The 19,262-nt window shown below is 39.0% G+C and overlaps 6 protein-coding genes across 11 annotated transcripts; 2 read left to right on the forward strand and 4 right to left on the reverse strand.

Moving 5' to 3' along the window:
* Window positions 1–63: 63 nt before the first annotated feature.
* Window positions 64–5,397, reverse strand: LOC143905300 (uncharacterized). Of its 5 annotated transcripts, none has more exons than XM_077420634.1 (8): window positions 5,277–5,397; window positions 4,119–4,510; window positions 3,642–4,037; window positions 3,254–3,497; window positions 3,038–3,178; window positions 2,753–2,910; window positions 2,044–2,662; window positions 64–1,798 (listed from the first exon to the last, which is right to left on the reverse strand). In XM_077420634.1, the coding sequence occupies exons 2-8, from the start codon at window positions 4,449–4,451 to the stop codon at window positions 618–620; spliced, it is 3,072 nt and encodes a 1,023-aa protein (XP_077276760.1). In that variant the 5' UTR covers window positions 4,452–4,510; window positions 5,277–5,397; the 3' UTR covers window positions 64–617. The 5 variants fall into 5 exon arrangements, with proteins under 5 accessions (XP_077276760.1, XP_077276759.1, XP_077276758.1 ...); XM_077420633.1 differs by having other exon boundaries at window positions 5,258–5,368; XM_077420632.1 differs by lacking the exon at window positions 5,277–5,397 and adding an exon at window positions 4,947–5,058.
* Uqcc1 (Ubiquinol-cytochrome c reductase complex assembly factor 1) lies at window positions 5,023–6,727 on the forward strand. Its single transcript, XM_077420652.1, has 6 exons — window positions 5,023–5,193; window positions 5,350–5,565; window positions 5,712–5,784; window positions 5,947–6,113; window positions 6,193–6,387; window positions 6,524–6,727. Exons 1-6 carry the CDS (start codon window positions 5,023–5,025, stop codon window positions 6,614–6,616), a joined length of 915 nt encoding a protein of 304 aa, XP_077276778.1. The 3' UTR covers window positions 6,617–6,727.
* Window positions 6,421–10,925, reverse strand: LOC143905305 (sphingomyelin phosphodiesterase 1). The gene is made up of 8 exons (XM_077420642.1): window positions 10,729–10,925; window positions 9,092–9,405; window positions 8,566–8,949; window positions 8,311–8,483; window positions 8,007–8,207; window positions 7,316–7,667; window positions 7,055–7,245; window positions 6,421–6,984 (listed from the first exon to the last, which is right to left on the reverse strand). Exons 1-8 carry the CDS (start codon window positions 10,799–10,801, stop codon window positions 6,846–6,848), a joined length of 1,827 nt encoding a protein of 608 aa, XP_077276768.1. The 5' UTR covers window positions 10,802–10,925; the 3' UTR covers window positions 6,421–6,845.
* Window positions 10,926–11,359: 434 nt separating this feature from the next.
* On the reverse strand, window positions 11,360–14,887 carry Nmd3 (60S ribosomal export protein NMD3). The gene is made up of 12 exons (XM_077420648.1): window positions 14,748–14,887; window positions 14,525–14,580; window positions 14,258–14,392; window positions 14,031–14,181; window positions 13,633–13,767; window positions 13,440–13,548; window positions 13,193–13,343; window positions 12,980–13,122; window positions 12,746–12,897; window positions 12,460–12,575; window positions 12,171–12,353; window positions 11,360–12,091 (listed from the first exon to the last, which is right to left on the reverse strand). The coding sequence occupies exons 2-12, from the start codon at window positions 14,569–14,571 to the stop codon at window positions 11,920–11,922; spliced, it is 1,494 nt and encodes a 497-aa protein (XP_077276774.1). The 5' UTR covers window positions 14,572–14,580; window positions 14,748–14,887; the 3' UTR covers window positions 11,360–11,919.
* A 165-nt stretch (window positions 14,888–15,052) lies between these two features.
* On the forward strand, window positions 15,053–16,542 carry Chchd3 (Coiled-coil-helix-coiled-coil-helix domain containing 3). 2 transcript variants are annotated; one of them, XM_077420662.1, is made up of 3 exons: window positions 15,053–15,206; window positions 15,299–15,779; window positions 16,138–16,542. In XM_077420662.1, the coding sequence occupies exons 2-3, from the start codon at window positions 15,353–15,355 to the stop codon at window positions 16,314–16,316; spliced, it is 606 nt and encodes a 201-aa protein (XP_077276788.1). In that variant the 5' UTR covers window positions 15,053–15,206; window positions 15,299–15,352; the 3' UTR covers window positions 16,317–16,542. The 2 variants fall into 2 exon arrangements, with proteins under 2 accessions (XP_077276788.1, XP_077276787.1); XM_077420661.1 differs by having other exon boundaries at window positions 15,053–15,779.
* Window positions 16,492–19,202, reverse strand: LOC143905313 (B-cell receptor-associated protein 31). Its single transcript, XM_077420660.1, has 3 exons — window positions 18,988–19,202; window positions 18,026–18,319; window positions 16,492–17,885 (listed from the first exon to the last, which is right to left on the reverse strand). The coding sequence occupies exons 2-3, from the start codon at window positions 18,297–18,299 to the stop codon at window positions 17,455–17,457; spliced, it is 705 nt and encodes a 234-aa protein (XP_077276786.1). The 5' UTR covers window positions 18,300–18,319; window positions 18,988–19,202; the 3' UTR covers window positions 16,492–17,454.
* Between the last annotated feature and the right edge of the window lie 60 nt (window positions 19,203–19,262).

Consider the following 19,262-nt stretch of genomic DNA (forward strand, 5'->3'; position numbering starts at 1 on the left):
CGTATGTAAATAATTAAAGTAAATAATTAAAGTATATTATTAGTGTAAAGTAAGTACTAAAGTGTAAAGAAATTATAATTGGAATTTATAACGAAGAGTTCTATATACATATTAACTAATATAAACGATAAACAAGTAAATATATAAATGTTTCTTTGGATTCGTCGACGTTTGCGACACCGTTATCTTTCGCGCCTACATGTCCACATTTGCCCCATCGCCAGTTTCTATAACAATACGGAATACGGGCTTATCAAATAATATTATTAACTAATTAAAGTAAACCAACTCATATTCCTGAAACATGAATATTGATGTATAATTTGATTTGGAATTTGGATCTGCAATCTTAGTTATATAATATACAATGTTTTAGGAACGTAATATGCGGTATACGCGAATATATCATGCTAATAATATATTTTATGTAAAATAATATACAAAATGTTACATATATTATATATATATATATACATATATATAATATATATATTACATATATACATATGTTACATATATATATATATTAATATATTTAATATATCAGGAAGATATATATCAAAAACGCATTATTTAACGATAATCACAGTCATTGCATCATCAGTCGTTACGCAATACTAAAATTTGGCCTTCTTTCGTATATGCAGGGTTTCCGAATCGTTAATAAGAGCACTTTCCCTCCGACACGTCATTTCCTTCAAGTTATATATAAAATCCTCGTTTAAAGGCTTTATTCGATTGCGCATCGGACGTTTGTGTTTCACATTATTTAATATCGGACAAAACGTTCCTGTGGATTCGATGGGGGAGGCATCGTTTACGTTATCGTTCGTGTTTACACGTCCACTTTCCCTGTCGTTAGTTTCTAATACGGATTTATCGGAGTCCGTCTGAACCTCGATCGCGCCCGTGTTGTTTGAGCCAAAATCCTCGTTCAATAACTTTATTCGATTGCGCATCGGACGTTGGTGTTTCACGTTATTTAACATCGGACAAAATGCTTCTTCGGATTTGATGGGGGAGGTATCGTTTACGTTATCGTTCGTGTTTACGCGTTCATTTTCCCCGTCATTAGTTTCTAATACGGGTTTGTCGTAGTTCGCCTGAACCTTGATCGCGTCCTTGTCGTTGCCGTATATCACTTGACGTACCATTCGTGTAAGTAGGGGATCTTTTTTATTTTTATTCTTTTCCATATATTCTAACAGCTTTTGCATCGTTTTATCACTATCGCCCGCATAGACATTCTCACATTCACTTTCGCGTGACTGCGGGACTCTCTCGTTCGCGACAGTTTCACTCTGCGAAACGATGCGTGCATCCAAGTCGCTCGAATCGTTGAAATTCACCCGTGTTTCCGGCTGACAGTCCGACGATGCAGCTACATCCATCGCGATATCGGGATTATCCGATTTTGTCTTTGGATCTGTTGTATCCGCGACGATGTCCTCGTCACCCGTATCGTCGTGCGGTATTCCGAGTATCATTTCCGCTATAGCCACGCGATTATTTTGCATATTATGCATTTTATTACAATGCGTAACACATTCGGATTTTACGAAGCACTTGAAATCGCACAGCTTGCAACGGTAGCGGTACCAACCGACGTGCATAGCCATATGCCTGCGTAGATTAGGTACGGACGTGAATTTTCGGTTGCACTTGAGACACCGCTGCTTCCGATAGTCCGCGATGGCAGCTATTTTACTCTCCATTAGTAAAGTCCGATTCTTTTCGTTCGGTTGTGTTAAGGAAGACTGCGACTCGGAATTATCCTCCCCTTCGATCTTACCTCCCTCTAAAATTTAACAAATTATTGTTTTTTAACAATTTATATTGTTAATTTGTATATATTATATAATGTTAACTACTATAAATATTATATATATATAATTAAATTATAGATATAGCATATATTAACAATTAATAATAATTTAATAGGTACATAATAGTTTGCGCGTATTCCATTTATTTAGATGTGCATTTCCTATTGTGTGTATAATAAATATAATTTATTGTCGAATTAAAAATCAATTGACTCACCTCCTGGATCAGTCAATCGGTCCTCGTTGTGATGGCTCGACGCTTCCTCTTTTTTATTTCTCATCTTTGAAGCAGCAGAACCATCTTTGTTCGCATCTGTGCGCGTAGCACCAGGTGAGTGTAAATCTTCGTCGGGCATACAATTATCTTGATTCTCAACGGGAAGTAGTAATTTGGTGGCATCAATATTTTCTGTTAATGCAATACCAGAAACGTTATTGTCATCCGCTGAATTGCGTTCAGACAGATTATGTTGATTTCCTAGCGTATCCCAATCTTCTTCATTAAGACTGGCAACATTTTGTACGCGAATGAGCATTTCGTGATCACTGATCTCAAGAGATGACGACGTACGCTCGGAACTTTTGCTAAGCGTATCTTCATCAATGGATAACTTTATGATTGTATCGGCTACTAAATTGTTCTTTTCTGTTTTACACGGTATAACGAATGTCGAGGCTGACAATGTACTACAATGTTTGATCCTAATTGTTTTCTCGTCGCACGTGGCGATTGGCGTTTGACAATATTGCGAAAAGGTAGACGAAGTTGTCTTCCTACTTGTTCTCCTTCCACGTCTACCGCGGAGCTTTGTACCAGATTCTACGTTCATCGATTCCTACAAAAAATTTAACGTAATACTATTATATAACTGTCAGTTTTTAAAATATGATTTAAAAAATCGATAAAGAATATTGTTGAATTTTACATGAGTTTTATCGCTATTTTCCATGAAATGTTTCAAGGCACATACTTTAGCTGCATGATTATTTTTCTTATTTCTCATCATAGTTGTCTTCCTGTGAAATGCTTTCCTTTGAACCTCCGATTTTAATTTACGCACCTGTTCATTGGTCATTTTATGAACTGTTTGGAAAATTGTAAAGAAATGTAGATTATTCGAAGCACTGGTTTTAGAAACACCATGCTGTTTGAAAAAATATCAAAAATTTCGAGATAACAAATTACGTATATCTTTATACGTTTATAATACCTTTATATAAATGCCGATAGGTGCTCCACGTATTTGCAAATGTATTTTTGCAACAAGGACAAGGATAGCACAAACGTTTGGATGTATGCAGCGTTTTTATGTGAACGATTAACGTCTTCTTCGTCGAGAACTTTGCACTACCTGCGTGTCAAAACGAGAACTTTTCATATCTATCGAACATCTTGTTACTAAAAAGTAAGAACCATTCATATTTACATATAGGGCAAGACAAATTATTCATCGGTAATCTGTATATCAATGCTCTGTTCTCCTCGTCATTCTCCTCGTCACTCTCCTCCTCATTCTCCTCCTCATTCCCTTCCTCATTCTCCTCCTCAATCTCTTCGTCATTCTCCTCGCTCATCTTCGCTTGTATAGGACTGTCACTCTTCTCCAATTGATTTTCAGGTTCCTCTACCGCGAGGACATTCTGATCCGTGATATTCTGCAATTTTGTTATCTAACAACAAAATAAAACAGTGTTACGAGCATCGTCGGACCAAACATATATTATACCATAATTATGGGAAAATACAATGTAATTTTAAATATATATTTATAAGTAACAATAAGTAAGAGATTAGTGAATTAATATAACGCATACTTGTTCTTTCACCAAATCTATAGCTTCGACCACCGCGTCCGATGATTCAATAGGTTGATACACCGCAGGACAATTAGTATCTATAGGTTCCAAATAGATACGTCGATCATCCGGAACGTTAGAGATTGCGTTCTCATTTTCCAAGTTTTGCTTCTCTACATGATCTTCTCGCTCTTTATTCAGCATATCTATTATCGCAGTGAGATCCTTTTTATTCGATTTCTTGGATACTTGACTCCTGAGTATTCTGTCATTCTTGACGCCGTCGTTATTGACGCCGTCATTAATGACGCCGTCATTATTGACCCCGTCGTTATTGACACCGTCGTTATTGACGCCGTCGTTACTCGCCTGCTCTGTCTTGTACATGTGCGCTATCGATTCTCTGGTGGGGTGCTGGAAGAAGGAAATATCCATCATAAGTGGCAGCAAGTAGCAACGGCAGCGTTAACAGAAGCGGATCACATTTCCACTTACCGCTTTATAGTTATTGAGCACGCGTTTGTGGAGCCTGACGTCGAATTCGTCCACGCAATACTCCCTTTTGTGGGACACCAGATTGACTATGCTCCTGAACAGGGCCAGGCAGATGCGGCATTCATATATGACATTGCATTCGTACGACAATATCGATTTAACCTCGTCGGTACCGTCCTCGAGGAGCTCGCAAACTTGGTACAAGTTGGACACGCTCGTGTCGACCGGCTTACGTAAGTTGGACAAGTCCGGACGACTCATGTTCCCATTGAGCAGCCTCTTTCTTCTCTTACCCGCGGTCTGCAACGGCGGTTTCGCCTGTTTAGGGTTCATCTTTCGAACAACCGAGGATTCTCCAAGTGTTCGCAGCGTCGCGTCACGATTCGGAAGACCTGCGGGACGTGGACAAATAAATAAGCGAGAGATTCTCGGACGGATGTGGGGGGTGCGTTCGCAACGCGCGAGTTCGAGATGAGCAACGCGCAACGCGGTCGCCCGAACAGGCGTAAACGGCTCGAATATGCTGAATGTAAGCGTGACCGCAAATGGTATCTAAGAGGATTTCCGAATCAACGGGTTGCGGAAAGGGCGGAGTTTTCTCCGAGCCACCCCCGGAAAACGCACGATCGGCACGATTATCAACAAGCCGGAAAAGTACCCGCGAGGGAGGACGGGATGCCACGTCTCTCCCTCCTTTGGCTCGGCGCAATCGACGTTTATCTCGCGGGCTTCAGCTGATTTCGCGAGGGTGTGGGATAACCTACCGAAATCGCGTGGCCGCGTGCGACTCTAAACGCGAGCGATCGGGAAATTTCGTCTAAATACTACCCCTCGTGTCGTCGGATTCTGCACGCGAGTTCCATTGCCGCGGAAGTTCCGGCGTTCTCCGTTCGAAGAAAATTTCATGGGCAGCACCTTAGGTTTGTCTCTCCGCGCCGCGTTCGCGTTCACCCGGTTCACCGCCGTCGCCGCCGCTCGCTTCCTCGTGCCGAGGAGAATCCCTCCCTCCCCGAGGGATATATTTACGGCGAGGATGTCGGTCGCGCGATGCGCCCGGTTGCTTTCTTCACCGAAGGTACGCTTGTCAGGTCCGACCGCCGATATATAACCTCCCACCGTGTGTGTGTGTGTATACTCACAAAATGTTCCTTTGCTTACGCTTGTCCACAAAATCAGGATGCTCCCCCGTGAGCTGCGTCTACGCGCGATTCATGCCGAGCACGTGTTTCAGAACGCGGCATTGTTGAGAGTAACACGGATACACGGAGACCTCGGCAACGTTGGGCCGCTACTGGCTGTCTCCGCGATGCACCCACCGGTGCCCAGGGATATCCACACGATATCCGACCAACCCACGTCCACGTCCACGATGGAGAATGTACAGCGGAAGATGGGATTCGTGGAGAGAACGTTGAAAAAAATCGGTTTACTAGACATCCAGAAATACGTAATTGAGAGTTTTTTTTTTTTTTCATCAGCGCCGAGCGAAAGCGTTTGCCGAAGCTTGTCCTTGCGGTCTGCAAAAGCGCTCTGTGCTTCTGTATACTCGAACGTCGAGAGTTATTGATGGTAACGCCGATTTGTTAATTGCAGAGAACCATATATATGGGTTATAGAGTGTACGAACATGTATTGAGTCAAGTGGATTATCCTTTTTTCTTCAAACGTAAGTCCCCGTCATAACCCAGCGAGAAATGACCCATCGAATCGACGTCTATAGACGTCTAATTGGATGATTTGATAGATTTATTTCTGGCTGGGTAAGTTCTGTGTTGCAGCGGTTATATAATCCTAACTCTTGTATACATTTTAAATACGTTCCTTGTAGATTTTAACATACCGGATACATTTTTCTCTTGGTTTCTGGTGACGGAGCTTCATGTATGGATGATAATGGTTCGCTACATGGCAGACGAGAAAGATGGGAAAGTAATCAGAAATAATGCGGTAAAGGCCATGTGGGAGGACACACAGGCCAGGATAGACAAGCTTGGTGTAAGTAACCGCGCTACCGCCAGTTTGTATGGATTATTGCTGTTTATTAAATATAATTATGTTATTATATATATTGCAGTCAATCAGATCCAAAATGAAAAATGAACACATACGGGAAATATCGTATCAATTCAATGCTGCTATAATAGGTTACGATGAGGGCTTACAATCTGACGATAAAACATTAGCCGGAGCATTGTGGAGGCGATTCTTTCAGCTGGAATGCAACAATCCGGAACACATTGAAACGCTTCTGATTTATGTTAGGAAACAGGTGAGGTTTATATTTTAGAGCATAATGCGCAACTATATTCCATATTTTATTCCGTATTTCAATGGCGCAAGAAAACTTGCCACAACTCTTACAGCGGCACTTCTGTAAATCATTTCTTTTTTTGTTCACTTTCCAGATTTCTTTATTTGACAGTTTACCAAATCATGAAATTTTAAGAAAACCTGTTTTAAAGTTGATAGACATTAAAACTTTATGCAAACATCAATAATAGCGGTTACAGTTACCAGGTAAGAGATAATGAAATATTGTGTTCTTGTAAATACACGAGGAAAGCGATTGTAAAAAATATAGTAATAAATACGAAATGTTTCGTATAGTATATTACTCTTGTATAACATTTTTTCGTAAAGTATTTTCTCTAAAGTAAGGCTTTTTTTTCCACTTTACATTGCGCTAAGGACTCATCAAGTTAAATCTATGGCTGGTTAGATCTAAATTCAATTGATCGCACCAAAATCGCGTTTACATTGAGTTTTCTGATTTCCCAGGCTCGCAATTATACGGCATACGTAAGATTTCTTGCACTTTGTATCGCACTTTTTCGTCAGTGATGGTTCGGCGCGTTTATAAAAGTTCCTGATCAATTATCATTGGTTGAGATAGAATACTTGACAGACGTAATAATTTACAAATCTCTATACATTACCTGTAGTAGCGATCTAGCACATTGTCATCGAACCTTAGTTTGAGCAACCAGAGTTGTAGCGAACTGTACGACAAGTCGGAAATGCCATATTCTTCTTTAAACGAGTATGACTTGAACCATGACGGCCGTTTGTCGGGGTGAAGATTCGCTAAAGTTAAATTATACATCCAATTCTCGTAATCTTTTACCGCCTGTAATAGAGTATTGCTCGTGTATGTACATTGCATGTATGTCACCAATGTGGTATGATATGATACTCACGTAATTTTTGCTGTCGACAGTGTACAGCTTGTAGTTGGAATTTAAGTTCTGGTAGGTGGTTGCGCTACCGCCGTTCCAAGCAACGTTATTAATCTTGCCGTTGCCATTATCACCGTAAAACAATTCTAGCTCGTCATTGTGCGTATGGCCGTTGAATTGTGCTCTAATAATGTGGGCGTATCGATCGACAATTTTCATATATTCTCTTTTCCACGTGGTATAACATTGCTCGTCATCAGGCGGGATGTGCGCTAATATATGCACAAACTCCCTATCCTTTTCGGCTTGCGAAAGCGTGTCTGCCAACCATTGCAACTGGTCATCGGGATCTTGCGGTTGATACCAAATCCACCTGTAGAAATTATTTTTATACAGAACCGCGTAAGAAATAAAATCTAATTTATGTACTTTCTGCATTGAAAACACGTATATGATAAGTAAAAAAAAAAAACAGTTTATCGACATATAATATTGGAAAAGCCAGGTGTACAAATTGCAATAAGTCGCGGTACACAAGACAGTTCGTAATATCTACGCGATATCCTAGATTGATAACATTAAGCAGCTGTCATTAAGATAAAATATATATTGTGAATCAATCAATAAGTCACAATATCACGCGATCCATAAAATATTTTCCCGTATCTCACACAGTTAAAAACTGATTTGATGTACCATTTGATATACTCACCAGTTGTAACAATAGCATACGTTATTGTTCAAGACTATAATTCTAAATCCTTTCTTAGGCGAAACCGTATAATATCCGCCTTCCAGTATGGTAGAACGTGTAGATTCTGGTAACCATCCGGAATTGATCCACAAATCAGCCATCATTTGATACAGCCATTGCGTGCTTAGCTCATCATTAGTAATATTCTTGGGTGCAAATCTAGAGGAAAATTGCGCAATTATATTAATCTCAAAATACAAGAGTAAATAGATAGATAGTTGAACAAAATATATTTATATATAATGAAAATTGGATAGCTCACTGATTCACAGGATGCGGCTCATGATTACCCAGAATAGGATACACAGTAATATCTGGGAATGTTTCGAGAATTTGGCGATAGCTCTTGTACAGACTCTTTACATTTCCCTCGATACTGGTTTCCCAAACCCCATGGTCTATTATGTCGCCAGTGAAGTAAATGTAGGAAATATTCTGCAAATCAATATTAAAATAACACACAGTTTTGAAGAATTATATATATATAATAAGATAGCAATAGAGAGGTGCTGCGTACTTGATGTTGATCTCTAATGTGATCTAGGACATCAACAACGGTATGCCACGGACTGTCGCAATAATTGTAATCTCCCCAAAAGCCCGCCACCTTGCCGCTTGTATTTGTCTTGTTTTGCCCTTTTCGACAACATATTGGTTCCTTGCATTGCGAGTTGCCATAAGGTTCGTAGTTGGGATCGTAATGAAAATCCGTTATCTGCACTATATTTAGGGTTTCATTGCTCTCTTCTGGATCAATCGATATTGGAGGGCTGTTATCAATGCTGACTGTCCAATCGAACTCGGAATTATTAAGCGGGCAAGATTTTGATTCCAATACAACGCCACAAATTGTGGATGACGTTAGATTCGGTTTCGAATCTATTATATACACAATTGTTGGCTGCGAGTAAAATGTTTAGACAACATTGAACATGTTAAAAGTAAAAATTTATTATTGCTCTCCATAAAGGAACTCCTACATATTATGCTGATGAAATGAAATTTTTCAATATTTTATTTGCACAACGATTCAATTTACTTACCAAATTGATGGTTACGACACCGACGCAGACTGACTCATCTGCCAAGTTCAGTAGAATACAGAGTTTAATCACTAAATCTCCTATTTCTTCCTCTGACGTGCCGTTCCTGCGATATTCTATAAAAGTATTTAGAACAGACTGACATATTATGCAAATAGATTCGCTGCTTTCATCGACAAAACCACGCCAGTCGTCACGCTGCTGGCTGGTCGGAAGAGCTAGTTGATGGATCAACTGTTGAAATTCCTCAGATTCATTCTGTTGTGCTTTTACCCAATTTTTAATCTCATGTGTAAAGTGTGATACTGTGTCATCTGTAAACAGATAGAACTATCGTTTTGCGACTTTTGGCTAATAAGACAAAATACAGTATAAGATATGTTAGCTAACAGATATGTATCATTTCCTGTTTTTTGTAATTTTATTTTTACAATCTTACATAAAATTTATATCTATGAGATATACTTTATCAAAGTTGATGGCACAAATTGATGATTTAAGAAAGCACAACTGATAACTTTTATTTAATCTCTTGGTAACATGAACGTAAAACCACCTGCATGTTGTTTGCTATCAAGATCGTACGATCTTGATCGCTCAACAACAAACAGAAACTGATAATATGAATTGCATAAACCAGAGTCAAACTCGCGGGCCGCGGATCTCATGCGCCCTGCCAAAAAAGCTACGGCCCGCTGAAACTTGTTGAAAATCTTTCGGAGAAAAGTATTAAATTAATTACTTTGAATTAAATATTTTTATTTGCAATTTAGTTCAAATTTTCACAATGTTGTCTTTCGTTATATCAGCATGTTTGGTAACACACATTTGTGTGTGTGTGTGTGTGTGTGCGTGCGTGTGTGTGTGATGGAACGTTTCTTTTCCAATAAAATAACGTATAAAAAACTATTATAGGAACGTTTTGTTTCAATGATAAAGACATTTTAGATAAAGACATTTACAATTCCTATACTTGTCACGTCTTTTGAATGTGTTTATGACGTCTTTGAGACATGCGTGAGAATTAAATGTTCTAGAAGCCTTATGCATATGTCATCTATATGACGTCTATTCTTTTTCGAAGAAATTCCCGAACTGGTGCACGTTCGTGCAATAAGTTAAAGTGAAACAAAATATAGTCTCACTTTAACTTAATTGCATTACTGATGTGTGCACCAGTTTAGGAAGTTCTTCAAAACGGAACACACGTATAAAAGTTCTTTCAATGGCCACCTTCAGCAGAACGTTTATTTTGCAACTGTTGGAACTTTTCTAAGCTCAGATTTGTCCGATGACAAAGATTAAGACCGGTAGGACAAAATTAATTTAAGTAATATGTACTAATATGTGCTACGTGAGATAACTTATGTGGCCTATGATACAAAACGAGTTTGATATACCTGGCATAAATATTACATAAAACTTTGTTGCATTATTTTATGATATATAAATCTAATAAATATCTTTTGTTAATATATATGTATTAAATAAGAGATATATAAATAAGGTTGCAAATATACAATAGATCTTTGACAAAAGATAAATATATAAAGTCTTTTAAGACTGGTAAATACAATTTGCTCATTTTTAATTTGAAATTCTAATAGTTGATCAGTTATCTGATTAGTTTGTCATACTTATATAAGTGGACACGTCGCTGCTTGCAACTTTTAATAAAAGTGTAAAAAGTAATAGTCTGTAGAACCGCATATTGATGCGACTGGATCACTGTAACACCACTGTTATTACACTCGCGTTATTGCACAGTTATATACTGTCAGTGTTATTATATCTTTAAGATAATTCCCCCACTCTCTCACAAACAGCTTTAAACAGATGGCTCAATAAAGGGTAGAGATAATATAATTAGAACATCTGGTATATTATTGTGTGATCAGTATATTTATAACACAAAACAAATAGGAAGGTTGCTACCATTATCACGAAATTATATTGTTTTTACATTTGTTACATCAGATATTTCGCTTATCGTGTGACGATCATTTATTTGATAATTAAATCTAATTATCGAATAAATTACCACTAATTTAATTTATATTAATAATATGAGCATCTGACAAAATAATATATATTATTAAATAATGATGTTAATGATTGATAGACGAACAGTTAATTTCATTTAAATGTTATCGAATATTATCAATTTCATTAATTTTATTTTTGAATAATTTTATTGATAATTATTGATACATAAAATATATCATCAATACAATAAATTGAACGATTATCTTATGTTAGATAATAATATACATAAAAATATACTATTGCGATTTCGTAGCAATTCATTCATACACATGCCACAATGCAGACACTTTCAAAAGATCGTGAGTACATTTCTCACAATCAGATTCGCTTATTTGCTACAACAGTGACATAACTCAAAAATTGTGATTTTTCAAGATTTAAATTTTTGAATTGTTATAACTTTCTATGAGAATTTTGAAATACCGTATTGGCAGGTCATTCTTTTTTGCAACTTTTACGATGCAACTTTTCATTACAACAACGAAATGACAACTGAGATAAGATTAAGATAAGACCTATATAAGTATTGCAACCTACATAATTCATTAAATGATATAGCACAATAAGCGACACTACTATTTCCTCGGCTAAGTTCGTGAAGATTAAGCATTGTTGATTTAAATTTTGTAAATAGTACATGTAACCTTTTTCCCTCTACGAATAACTCAAAAAGGCGATTTTTTTAGTTATGTCATTGTTTATGTCGGCAAATAAGCGATACATCTTGCAAGAAAATTGTTTTTTAAAATTACGTACTCTTTTATTCATGAACTTTAAACCTATCAATCTTCGATTATAAGATCATCCATCATTTCTTCGAGTGTAATCTGGGGAATGCTCGGGTCTATTTCATTAGTATCAACAGGTATCTGCTTCCGAATGTCTCTAAATATATTGATGTTCTGCCTCATTTCTGGATCTTCTTCCAGCTCGTCAAGGAATTCATTATATTCGCTGTAAAACGCAATTGATATTATGAAACAATTTGCAGCGCACAAAACTTGTAGGTTTTGTAAATCGTTTTTCAACATACTTATTTTGCGTATTCATATCGGCCACTTCGTCAGAAATATGTTTCAACTTCCATACTCGTGCCTTGCGACGAGCAGCCTTGTTGTGACTGTAAAACTTCTTTACTAGAATGATATCGGGTATCGAATCTTCACTTAGTTTGTCGAAATTGGCATCGTTAACGTTAGTGTCTTTCAGAGCATAGCTGCAATAAACGAATACAAAATAAATTACATATGCTCCTGTAAAATATTTCTTCTCTGTACGTATTACATGCTATAAATTTAGTGTAAGTTACAACATAAACTTACCCGAGTACTGAATCACCTGGTTTAAGTATGTGGCCTAAATGTGTACGTGTATGAATTGGAGTATCGTTTATCCCTAACTCAGACGCTTTCACTAGCCATGCGTCCGCTATTATGTGCTAAAAAATTAATTATCAAAAATTATAACTTTTTTATTTTGAATGAATCACATGTTAAGCTTCTCAAGAAGATAAATATCCCTCCTTCTTTCAACAATATTATGTTACATAAGCTTAAGTAACGTAGACAATCATATTGTTGAAATATTTTATACAGAAGGAGAACTTACTTTACTAGAAATAGCTCCTTGTCCTGGGAAAGTTTTTCTATTTTTATAGTTAATTGGTTCGATGTCCATCACGATATACTCTATTAATTGTTTTGGATCGCATATACTATTGAAGTTGTATCTCCAATAGACATTCGATTCAAGTTCAGCAACTAAATACAACCGTATCACTATGTAGCATTGATTAACAGTCGATTGATTATCGTTAAAATTATCACTAATATCATAACTTACCTTGCCCCGATGAAAAGTCTATAAAATGCACAGAATTCGTGATTCGGTATACCAAACAAATAGGATTAATGCCACCCAATTGATGAGCCAACTTCCGCGGTAGGCAAACTACGCTGTCCTTGGAAAGCGGAATAATTTCGAGACTGTAAATGGTGCGATAAAGGCATTAAATAAGATCAAAATATGCCTCGAAAATGTGCTGCGTATATTTACCAGTATGTAAACTTGTGATTGTATAAATTACTATGACAGTCGTGTGAAATTAATTTCTTCGAATGTTGAACATAGCATGGCATGACAGTTACTATAAAATCAGTCATTTTTCTAGCTGCGGCTTCGGTTGCAAAGAAGAAGTCCAGACCCTCTGTAAACATTAGAACATTTTATCTGTCATCCATTTGATACATTACAATATATATTATTGGCAACGAGAAAGCTTTACGTGAGACGCAATATTTACCATGAACGGGCTTTATGCTCAGTGTATTCTCATGTGCCTTATGTTTTAATATCAATTGTTCTAAGTAATAAAAAGTTTTCTTGTTTGTTGCTTTCTGCCGGATTTGCACCTGTAAGAGACAACGCGATATATATATAAGAAAGCCAAATATGATGATTCGCGCGTTTGAATTTATTTCTTTTAAAAAACTTACACATGCACTCCAGTAATCCTTAGCTTCTACACGATGACAATCTTCGCACATCTGATGATTCACGACGTATTCGACGACGAATACTTGCTCGAGAAGTGTCCCGCCAATTACTTCTGCATGAACAGTTAGCTTTACCTAAGAAATAATGTTAAATATGGTAAAATATAAAAATGAAATTTGATTTTAACACTAAAAATCGAATTAATTAGTATGAACAATGACTAGATAGACTAGACATTGTATGCATTAAGAGAATCAAGTACATATATTGAAAAATTCTATCTAATATATACTATGATTATATTTGTTTAAAATTTAATTGCACATTTTAACTAGCAACCGAACGTCAATTAAAATTCTTGAATTTATTTACGATTTAAACATCACGTGCAACTTACTTTCAATCTTTTGGAATGTGGCTCTGTCCATATGAAACCGGCGTCTATCAATTTCACACGGTTCAATCCCTTTAACTTTTTCAAGCACAGTGTCAAGAGTTCCTTGGATTCCAGTGCGGCGTGAATCCACTCGGAAGGTGGCTGGAGATACCTGTTACACAAATGCAGTGTTAACTTGAGCGAATTGGTATATAACGCCTTGAAACATCTTTAAAAAGACGTCGTACCTTTCGCAACCTTTGCAGAACTGTAGGGTCACTTGCTTGGGGATGCCTTCAGTAATGTCGACGTGGGTACGCAGGCAGCCTACACACATATTGGCAGGATTTGGCTCGATGATGACTCCGCATTCACAGCAAGGGCTACGGGTAAGGAAAAATCGCATTTACACGCTTGCAAAGATTAAATTTTATCTTAAAAAATAATAAATACAAATGAATTATTTAATATAACTTGGATGAATATATGGAATATCAACTGGATGTTATACATACATCATTCCCTTCTTTTGCACTTCGTCGGAGACTTGAATGTACTCCATTTTACGCGTCTGGAAGCAAAAAAGAACGAGAATTTTATAAAACATACTCTTTTCGTGGACGTCTGTCTCTTTAATCATCAATCCTCCAATCAACCTTGGAGGCGGAAAGTATCTTCGCACCAGATTGTATTCTGCATAAAAAAAAGATTGCTAAACAAAATGAACAATTTCTCTACCTGGAATTATTTATGATGCTGTATCACTGGAAAAAAGGCGAAGATTAACGGAGAAACTCCAGACACCACCGTTAACCTCGTGAATGAAAACCTAACCTGAAAATCACAATGCGCACGAACTGCGTCACGAAACGAAGGGGGGCTCGAAAGAGAGGTCCATGTTCCGGGCATAATCTTGTCCAATTGCGACAAGAGGCAAGGAGATGTCTTTGCCGATTGGTCGGGTTCCACGAGGTCTCGGCACGAGGCTAACTTCGCGTCGAAAAGCGAACGCTCGGGCCGATATCGGCTACGTTCACTCCAATCGGCTCGGGCTCGGGAGCGAAGGAGAAACGTATGCGGCACTGCCGTCGTGGAGACAGTGGTGGAAGGCAAGGCATGGTCAGAAGTATTTATGTAACATCACTTTGATGAGGCCGAGAACGGCTGTCAACGAGACGACGGACAAGCCCTCGCCAGGTAAACGACGAGGGTAACCGGGGGGTAGCGACGTGCGCGCCGCTGGCGGGAGGGGAAGGGGAGGACGAGTCGGACGAGTCGTTTGTTTGCAGACGAGCGAGATCACGAGGTTCCCCGTGGACCGTGGCTGAGTTAGAATCCCGAGGATGGGCTCCGGCCAGAGCGCCCGCAAGCTGACCATCTCGAACGAGGAGGAAGTCGGGGTGATCAAGGTCTCGAACGCGATCGTGCAGCGTCTCGCCCAGGGGGAGAGAGCGCGGGCCGCCCGCGAGTCGGCGTCGGACACGGGACCCAGCGCGCCGATCCAGCACCCAGCAGCACCTCCCAGCGCGACGCCCGTCGCGCCTCAGCCCCAGGCCGGCGAGGCAACGCCTGGTCAGCCGGTGTATTATTATCCGGAGTTAACGATATCTGCCCTTCAAATGCAACAGCAGATGGAGGAGGAGCTGAAGCGTCAGGATCAGCACTGGCAGAGGCGTCTGCGGAATCTAGAGAACGGTTATCAGAAGGTCAATCGTGTCTTGGAGGACGAGTACAACAAGGCAGTTAGCGAGACTTCCGTCACTAAGTCTGGTGAGTTTAGATACAGTTTAAAACAGAGTCTGCTGGATAGTTTCTCTGGCTGCGTTCAACAGAAAAGTAAGCTATGAGTAAGCGTTTAGTGATTCTTTAACACGATCCATACACTTCTCGATCTATACTTGGATCCAGCGAGGAACTAAGCTGCTTTTCCTGCTAAACGCAACCATTGACGTCAAATGTAATAAAATATTTGATGGTAAACAGATTAAATTAGTCCCTGGATAATTTATAGATTGCTCTAAAAATCAAGTAAAAAAATTATAACAGTGATTTAAACTTAAAACTAAAGAAAACTTTCTACGATGCAGCAGTTTTCTAATTTAATGTAAATGTGTATGTATCGTTACAGGACAGAAAATTGCCGATATCCAGAGTGCAGCGCAACCGTGTTTGGAGAACAGTAATAAAGTCCTGAAGTGTTTCCAGGACCATCCCAAGGAGACTCTGAAATGTTCGAACTTGGTGGAAGAGTTTTCCAATTGTGTCTGGAACGTGCGCTACACACGCATGATCGAAACGCGCTCGTAATAATACTCGTGCGTCTCGTGGATCGCGACATCTTCAAAAAGGACGTTTAGTCGATAAATAATAAATTGTGCATCTCAAAGTGTAATGCCTAAAATGCTTGTCTCAGCGGAATCGTTGCTGATGGAGAGTAGTGTAAAGTGGAGAGTACACGAGGAGAAAAATGTAAAAAAATAAATGAAGAATATATATTGATATTTATAATAAAATGTTATTGTTACACGCACGAGATGAATTGTCAAACACAGAGTACGTTTATCCGAATCTAATTAGCAATAGAGTTTTTTACGACGCTGTATGCGACACAATTTATTTTAAAATAACGCTTTTTATAATAATTATGCAGGAAAGTGTTGCATCGGTGAAGACCCGAACAACTTATTTTGAGATTCCCACAGTTCTATTCATAGATCAAAATATATACAGAGCATAACCCAGGGTGCACGACCCAAATGAAGGCCTACAACAGCACAGCATACGTTAGAGTGTGTATATATATATATATTCTATAATATATATATAATTTTTTATATAAGATTATTGGTAAATACAAAACGAGGAAACGTTGCAAATGCAAGATTGGAAGTACATTAAAGATATATTGTCTAAAACGTATGTAAAATATATATATCCTATTTATACATTATTAATACTTGCCGAATGTGCAGTAATTAATTATTCTCAGTGCGGTATAAAATTATAACAGTTGCCGGCAACCTGCCATCAAAATTTGTACTTCTCCAAAAAACAAAAAAAAATGAAATACAAAATAACTATAACGAAAACTTCAATTTATGGAATTCTTAGAATTACATCGTTAACTGTTCATAAAAATAACGATATATATCACGAATTAAGATATACGGGTACAGGCTTTGTACACAATAGAAAGTGCACAAAATTGGAAAGGGGATGTACAGTGTATTACGAGGCACGTTACACCACCACAAAATAGTAATATTTGTATTACAATTTCCTAACAAAAGTATATAAATATGTTATCTTCGTGAAATGTAACTCCTGTTTAAATTATACGATTATACGATACGAATTCTATAATTTAATGTAACGTAATCAAATTTTAGGACTCGTGAGCAAATGATTAAAAAAAAAAAAAGGAAAACGAAAAAATCACAATTGTTTAATCGGTTTTCTTATCACCGCTCGATTGCACGAGTTTCGCGTGTTCCTCATTCAAACGATCGTACTCCTTTGTGACTGACTCTGCCTGCGACTTTATCGCCTCTTTATCCTTCTTCTCTTTAGTCAAATTGCTCTCGAGCTCCTGGTTCTTGGCTTGTAACTCCTTGATTTGATTTTTCAGTTCCGAGACAGCTTTATCGTGCGCCTCGTTGGAGTCGTTCTGCGCGCTTTCCCCGGTCGTTCTCTGGGATAACAGGCTCCTGGCTGTGGTTGTCGCGGACTGAGCCTGTCGCATGGCCGCCTCATTTTGCGCGAGCAGAGTAGCTTGGGTGGATATCAGGATGACGAGACGGCGTATCACCAAGCTCAGAAACAGCGCAAAGCCGGATATGTAGAAATTCCTCTGGGCGCGGAACAATCTCATGTTTTCTAAAAGACGTACATAAATATAGATTCGTTATATATAGTAACAATCATAAGAAAAATGTTAGAACGGCAATGATCTGTGCCGTATTTGTCGGGTCAAATTGATATGGAAAAAAAACCACAAAAAATATTATATAACCTACCTTGCATTTCAAGGTTCAACTGATGATGATGATCAGCGTGATCCGTGCTTCCAGAGTACTTTCGCATCTCCCGTATGGCGTCCAGCAAAAAGAGAACCAGGACGCCCAGCAAAACCACAAAGTAAATGGAAGCCTGATTATTTATACTTTGCAAGAAGCGAGATTTGAAGAGCTTTTGCCATCTCGTAGGCGAGGCCACTGGCAATACCAGGAGGAGGACGAGAACGACCTCGATGTAGAGGAAACCGGCGATAAGCGTCCACTGTAGACTCATGTTCGACTCTTATTCTATGCCTGTGTACAGGTGAAATACAGGTATGATTGTTACATCTTGAGACCTCGGAAATCAAGTGCTCGTCAAAATTCCTTGTTATCAGCTGTGTGAACCTCCCTTCTTTTTTACTAAGCGCAGAGCACAGCTCTCCTCCCTACCTCTAACTTCCTAGCGTCCGCGAAATACCTGCGCGACAGGATGTGCCAATTACATCAGTGAAAAACAACTTAATTCGCTGCGACGCAATTATCCTTCCCGAGGAGAGCGCGTGCGAGAGGAATTGACAAGGATGACACGCGACTTTGAATCGGATCGGTCGAGGCGCAACGTCACTCCGTGAATACACACGATACGAGGATTACGTGGAAATTTCCCGTCGGTCGGTCCTCGAAGCTTGGACTGTCACGTTTCGCGCGCGTGCGGTGGACGATTCGCTACGCGAGAATTTAGAGCTTAGAGCCACGTTGCCGTTGCGGAGGAAACGAATCGCAACAAAACCGCGACGACGGAATCCGCTCTCCGGCAGTCTTCTTTCGCGAAATAACACAGGTGCGAAGATATATATTTTGAACAATAGTTCGGCAACGATTTCTACGCTGAGGTCTCGTTCGCCCGGGCGACCGGCGACCAAATATCACAGTCTCGAATCGTCAGTCGCTGCTAATAAAGAATTCGCCAGGATTCTTACGTGCTTCCCGTGTGAGGCGACGAGTGACGACGGCGAGAGGAATGGGACACGTCGTCGGCGTCGGCCCGCGGCGGCTCTTCTGCGACGTCCCGAGATTATGCACGAGTGGGCTCAAAGTACGAATCCCGAGCGCGAGCAACGGAGCAACGTCGTCGGTGATTTTATAAATAAACCGTACACCGCGTGACGTCACCCTAGCTCCTGGCAATTGGCAAAATACATGGTTCTCTTTCTCTCTCTCGTTTCTCTTTTTCTTCCCTATTTCTCTCTCTTTC

Source organism: Temnothorax americanus, unplaced genomic scaffold, assembly GCF_048541705.1.
Source record: "Temnothorax americanus isolate GAGA-0224 unplaced genomic scaffold, ASM4854170v1 Scaffold6, whole genome shotgun sequence".
NCBI classification, from domain to species: Eukaryota; Metazoa; Arthropoda; class Insecta; order Hymenoptera; family Formicidae; genus Temnothorax; species Temnothorax americanus.